We start from the raw sequence: 6,504 nt of genomic DNA, 5'->3' as shown, positions 1-6,504 counted from the left end.
AGTCGTTTTGAGGTTGTCTTAAGTCAAACATTTTAAACTTTGACTACAAATAACTTCTTTTGGGTTGAGTTTGAAAATATGAAAGTGACGTAAGTAGATTCATCTCGAAATGTAGTTTCATAAAAGTATATATTGACTATATTTTATAAATATTTTATAGCAAAAAGTTGCAGTCAAAGTCATTTCTTAAAGACCGTGTCGATGTCCAAAACGACTTGTTTTAGAGAACTGGAGGGAGTACTTACATATTGCAAACCGTGCAGTCAAGTCTGACCATTATGACACGTGGACAAATACTACTAATATACAATCTTTATTGTTACATCTTTCATCTCTCATGGTAAAGCAATGATAATTAAATAAAGGTTGCCTCGAAGAAAAAAGTATCACATTGTGTTAAAAATAAAAAGTTGACAATCTATTGTCCTACTAATTAACATATAGTGTTATAGTAACACTACTAGTACCAAAGACTTTTTCATTGACAAGCCGAGACAACAATCCAACTAGACCCCTCTTAGAGATATTGTTTGACGATTACAATGAGAAAATGGGTGCACAAGGGCTTTGAGTTTCTGAGGTTAAATACAACGGGTAGTGGTGTCATCGCACGATCCCTTGTAAGGCCGGTCCCCATGAGAGTTCCATTGCTATTTAATCAGGTGGCATATCAGTAAAAGTGATGACTTGGAATATGAATTATGAGGTCAGTCTCGACGGAGAGTCTTAAGGCATTGTTTACGAGACTTCCGCATCATATAAATGAAATGAGACATAGATAAAAACATCCGTCCTTAATACATAGCTTCATTCTATAGTTTTGTAGGCTTTTAATCCACAAACAAGATCCTAGCTGGACTAGTTAGGTGGCTCTAGTAGTCCTCATCAGGTCCTGGGTTCGACTTCCCATGGGAACAAAGGCAAGGATGAAGGTTAACAAATTCCCTCGTCTGTCTGCCGCCAAAGCACAAGTCTAAGGTGAAGGACCGAGCAAGGTGACCAGAAGGGGGAGTGTTGAATGGGAGCCTAACTCAATTTTCTTCGATTTCGTCCACTACCCCAACACCACCACTATGCAACCAAACGCACAAAAAAGGTTTAGTTGGTTAGAAATAATTCGGGTTCTCAATGCAAAATCGTTTAGAAAATTATTATAGGACATTGTTGGAGAAGGACAAAATTTATGGTTGCTATTTCTTCTGTTAACTTGCTACATCTATTAATTTAGCACAAGTAAACTATACCAAACTTCTGGAGATGCTCTTACAAGTTGAAGAGGATACCAAACTTTATATTTTTATTAAGGAGCTCAATTTTTATAAAGAAATTGATGGAATTCCTACAAAGTCGTTCAATTAGGACGCTGAGATAGGGTTAAGAAGCACTTTTCTGATAGAGGGAGATATATCTGAGCAATTGTGTTGAGTCAAAATCGATATGGAACAGCTTCCGTTCTCAAGGTGGAAATTTCAAATATATATATAGTCTGCTAATTAACTTTTGCCGTATACATGACCAATTCCTAAAAGTACGTATTAAGAGAAAGAGTAAAATGCACCAAAGATCCATTAACTTTTGAGGAGGTGTCATATAGGTCCATCAACTCTCAAACTGCATTTTTGAGTTCTTAAACTTTTTAAGTGACCCACTGCAAGTCCATACCCCTTCGTTTATGTAGAAACCACCCTCCATTTCTTTTTCTTTCACATGCTTACCCCTCTTGTCTTCTCAGCACACAGGGCTGGCTGGAGAGGGCACCGAGCTTGCATGGCGGCATGCAGTGTGAGCAAGCGGGACACGAATGTGTGCCTCCGATCCTCTCCCGCCTCCCTCCCTCTCGCACGCACACGACGTCGTACGTGGCAGCTAGCACCACGACCGGTGCAGCGTTGCACAGACGACGATCGACGACATGGCGGCGGCAGCCTTCTTCGCGCGTGGCAGCGGCGCAGCATCGACGGCGCTGCGGCACTGGTAGTGGCGGGCGCCGTCGTGCTGGCGGTGTCGTCGTCGTCCGGCATGGCCCGCGCGGACTTCGCGCAAGGACCACGCCATGTGCGCGGACCGACTGATGGGCCTGACGACTTGCCTGACGTTCGTGCAGGACAAGGCGACGGCGCGCGCGCCCACGCCCCACTAAAGATTAGCATGCAGCCCGCGTGCTTTCGGCCCGGTCCGAAGCACGGTTGCATGGCCCGGTCCGAAAACGGCCCGGCCCGTACGCGACCGTGCCTCGTGCCGGCCCGGTGCCCGCTGCAGGCCGTGCTTGGGCTGTCAACAAGGCACGCCGTGCGGCACGGCCCGGCCCGTTTTTCTAGGGTTGGCCCGGTAGGGCCCGGTAAGCCGGGGGGCTATATAAGCCAGCCGGCCGTCCCCCCCGCGCGGCCGCGCCTCATTTCCCTCCCCCGGCCGCCGCAACCGTTCCCCACCGCGAAACCCTAGATCCCACCCCACCTCGCCTGCTCGTCCCGCCTTGCGCCGCCGCCCACCGCTCGCCGCTCGACGCCGGCAAGGACTCCAAGATCCACCGCTCGCCGCTCGTCCTGCACTCCGACAAGGTCTCCACCGCCGGATCTTGGAGATCTTGGAGCTCTCCCTTCTGAGCCGTCTCCACCGCCGGATCTTGCTCTCCTTTCTCGTCATCTTCCTAGTCTCCGGCCGTATCCTGAGCTCTCGTACTGTCTTCTTCCTTCTCCCTCCCTCTCTCTCTCTGACCGGCAAGGTCTTCACCACCGTGCAACTTGTTTGTCACCGTCTGTCGGGGAGTGGTGCCGCTGCCGCTCGTCTTCTTCTCCGTCTCTCCGGCGCCGGGCTCCGGCTCCATGCAGGTAAGCTGATCTCCACGCCTCCAGCCCTCCACCTCCACTCTAACCCTAGATCTAGCCCGTAGCCTTGAATCTTGATCTATTCTAACCTCTCTGCTCTCTCTCTCTCTCTCTCTCTCTCTGACTCTCTGTTTTCTTTTTGCATTGCAGGTCACCGGCGTTAGCTGGTGCCGCTAGATCCGTTGAGGAACGGTGCCGAGAGCTGAAGAAGAGGCTGTGCGGTAGCCATGGCCGGCTCTGGTGACGACGATGGTCCAACCATCAATGACGAGCTCAGGTCGTTGGGCCAGATCCCCGACGACGAAGACGACATGGGCGATGCTGCTCATCTCTTGTTCGGTAGGAGTGCTCCTCCGACCAACCGAGATGATGGTGCTGATGGTGGTGCGCCGGCGGCTAGTGCTGCTGCTGGTGCGTCGGCGGCGGCCCCTAGTGATGCAGCTTCACTCGCTTCGTCCACCACTGGTACTGGTAAGCGGCGCTCCCCTGTGTGGGCTGACTTCGAGGAAGTCAAAGAGGTAGTGGATGGTGAGCAGGTTGTTTCTGCTATTTGCAAGCTTTGTCGTCATCGTTTGTCTGGTAAATCTGCTAATGGCACTGGTCACTTAAAAAGACATCTAATATCCTGTAAAAAGAAAGTTGATAGGGCTAATGCTGTTCAAAGTAGGCTTGCTTTAAACCCTGATGGATCTTATAGAAACTGGGAGTATAAGCCTGATGTTGCTAGGCATGAGCTGATTCGTTTGATTGCTAGATTGGATCTGCCTTTGTCTATTGCTGATAATGATGCTTGGGATGATTACATTCAGCGTGCTCACAATCCTAGATATAAGAGGGTCACTAGATTTAGCACAGCTAGAGATCTGTCTAAGCTATACAATGAAAAAATGTTGCACCTTAAAGCTGCTGTTATGCCTGGTGTGTCTTCTGTTTGTTTGACATCTGATATCTGGTCTGGTAATGCTAAGGAAGATTATATTGCTGTTGTTGCTCACTACATTACTTCTGATTGGGAACTTAAGAAATCTGTTATTGGTTTTAAACTGATTGAAGTGAGTCATAATGGCATTAACATTGCTGAATGTATCTCTGGTGTGCTTAGAGATTGGGGCCTGCTTGACAAAGTTTTCTCTGTTAGTCTTGATAATGCATCTTCTAATACAACTGCTATGCTTGCTTTGACCCCTTTGCTTGATGGTTACCTGGGCTATGATGTTGATCCTTCTGATCATACTAAAAAGGTGTATCATGTTGTGCATCAGCGATGTGCTTGCCATATAATTAACTTGATTGTTAAATCTGGTTTGAAAAGGCTTAAACCTTGCATAGAGATTTTTAGAACTGCAATTAACTTCCTAAATTCATCTAATCAGCGCATTGCTCAATTCAAGGAATACTGCCAAGCTAAGGGGATGCGTCCTCGTAAGTTTTGTTTGGATATGGATGTTAGATGGAACTCAACCTATCTTATGCTTAAACATTTAATGCCATATAGAACTGTATTTTCTGTGTTCATTAATCTTCAGTTTGGCTATCCTCTGTTGGTTGAACAGCACTGGTACATTGCTGAAAAGGTGTTGCAGTTTCTTGAATTGTTCTATGATTCAACTGTTGCTCTGTCTGGTGTTTATTACCCTACTAGTCCTTTGGTACTGCATCACATACTTGAGATTGCTAGCCACCTGCATGACTATGAACATGATTCTAATCTATGTAATGTTGTTGCTCCAATGAAGGCTAAATTTCTTAAATACTGGAAACATGTGCCACTGTTATATGCATTTGCTTTTGTTCTGGACCCAAGGGCTAAGATGAGAGGTTTGCAGAATGTGCTTGACTTGCTTGCTCAGAGTAACAATATGAGTTACATTGATTATCTTGCTGAGGTCAAATTTGAGTTGCATAAACTGTATGACAAGTATGAATCTAAGTTTGGTGCAGCTAGGCCAGCTAGGACCACCCATCCATCTGGATTGACAGGTAAGAGGAAGCAGGCATGGGGCAAAATATTTGGAGGATCAGTTTCTTCTGGTCCTTCAAGTACTGCTGGATCATCTGCTGTGCCTCCTGGTCTCTCTGAGCTCACTGTTTACCTTGACAGTGACAATGTTGTGGCCTATGATGATGATTTTGATGTCCTGAATTGGTGGCATGAGCATAAACTAACCTTCCCAGTTCTCTGTACAATGGCTAAAGATATTATGTCTGTCCCTGTTTCAACAACTTCTTCGGAGTCTTGCTTTAGTCTTACTGGCAGGATCATTGAGGAGCGCCGACGTCGATTGGGACCAGACACTGTGGAGATGTTGATCTGCGTGAAGGACTGGGAGCTTGGTGAAGAGAAGGGACAGCATACAGTGGAGGATGAGGAGTATGAAGACTACTTCAAGAATCAGTTTCTAGATCATGACTCTGGTGCTAGTGGAATAACCACTTAGGCAGTTAGTGAGAGTGAGGCATTGAGTCTGAGTGAGAGAAGACATTTGAGACACTTGGTTTGTAATAACTTTGAACAATTGAACCATTCAATAATGAGCTGGCCGTACTCTTTTCCTTTGTAGGGTTTTATCTCACGAGGTGTGAGTTTTACCTACAAAGGTTTTTAATGAGGCGGCATTGCACGAACAGCTCAAGTTTAAACATATTTGGCTTCCATTTGCTCTATTGTGAACTGATGAAATGTGATTATGTGAACTTGTGACTTGTGAGCTATAGCTATGATATCAAGTATGAAATGTGAATTCTGAAATGTTTTTGTGATTTGTGAACTTGTCAATTGTGAAAATAAATTTGATACATGTCCTGAACTGTAGATCTGTTGAAATGAATTTGAAAAAGGTGTTTTTTAAACAGCGGGCCACGGGCTGGCCTGATGTCTTAATGGGCCCCGTGCTGAACGGGCTGGCACGGCCTGTAAATCGGCCCACGGACCGTGCCTGGGCCTGCAAGCAAACACGGTGTCCCATTGGGGCACGGCCCGGCGGCACGCCGTGCCAATCAGGCCCGGGCCCGGGCCGGGCCGTGCCGGGCCGGCCCGTTGCTCAACTTTACGCCCCACTATCTTCTGCGCGGGGCTCAAGCAGGTCGTGGCTCCTGCCCAGCACCGCCCCGTAGGCACCGTAGACACACTACGTACCTCGCGGTGCATGGCAAAAGCTAGCTAGCTTGGACCATGCGCGCCAACTAATATAGGGAAGGTCATCCGGCGGCCGGCCGGCCGTGTGCACAGTAATTCGTTGCTCCGGTGGACACGACCTTTTTGAAGTTACAACAGCCCATGTACGTGCTATAGTATCAGTACTGCTGAACAACAGTACTGACGGTCGGTTTAGCGACTTACATGCGTATCAGCGATCCGAACTGAAGTAGAGAGAGAACAGTGCGTGGCAGTGTCAATAAACTTCTAAAAAAAACAACTCACCAGCGCCGCATGGCCCATCTGCCGGTCCGCGCACATGGCACGGTCCTTGGCGAAGTCCGCACGGGCCACGCCGATCGACGACGACACCGCCAGCACGACGGCGGCCGCCACCACCAGCGCGCCACTGCTGCGCGCGAAGAAGGCTGTTGCCGCCATGTCGTCGATCATCATCTGTACTACCCTGCGGCGATCATGCTGCTAGCTGCCGCGTACGACGTCGTGTGCACGCGAGAGGGAGGCAGGCATGTCCCTGTCCCG

At 48.0% G+C, this 6,504-nt stretch overlaps 1 protein-coding gene across 1 annotated transcript; it reads left to right on the top strand.

Moving 5' to 3' along the window:
* The first annotated feature begins 2,143 nt into the window (after window positions 1-2,143).
* Window positions 2,144-5,450, top strand: LOC136482811 (zinc finger BED domain-containing protein RICESLEEPER 2-like). Its single transcript, XM_066480004.1, has 2 exons — window positions 2,144-2,828; window positions 2,976-5,450. The coding sequence occupies exon 2, from the start codon at window positions 3,053-3,055 to the stop codon at window positions 5,261-5,263; it is 2,211 nt and encodes a 736-aa protein (XP_066336101.1). The 5' UTR covers window positions 2,144-2,828; window positions 2,976-3,052; the 3' UTR covers window positions 5,264-5,450.
* Window positions 5,451-6,504: the final 1,054 nt, after the last annotated feature.

This window comes from Miscanthus floridulus, chromosome 9, assembly GCF_019320115.1.
Source record: "Miscanthus floridulus cultivar M001 chromosome 9, ASM1932011v1, whole genome shotgun sequence".
Taxonomy (NCBI): domain Eukaryota; kingdom Viridiplantae; phylum Streptophyta; class Magnoliopsida; order Poales; family Poaceae; genus Miscanthus; species Miscanthus floridulus.
This window is presented reverse-complemented; position numbering and strand designations above follow the sequence as displayed.

Excerpts from the sequence above, each read along its gene's own strand:
- LOC136482811 (XM_066480004.1), top strand. The coding sequence starts at position 3,053 with ATGGCCGGCTCTGGTGACGACGATGGTCCAACCATCAATGACGAGCTC.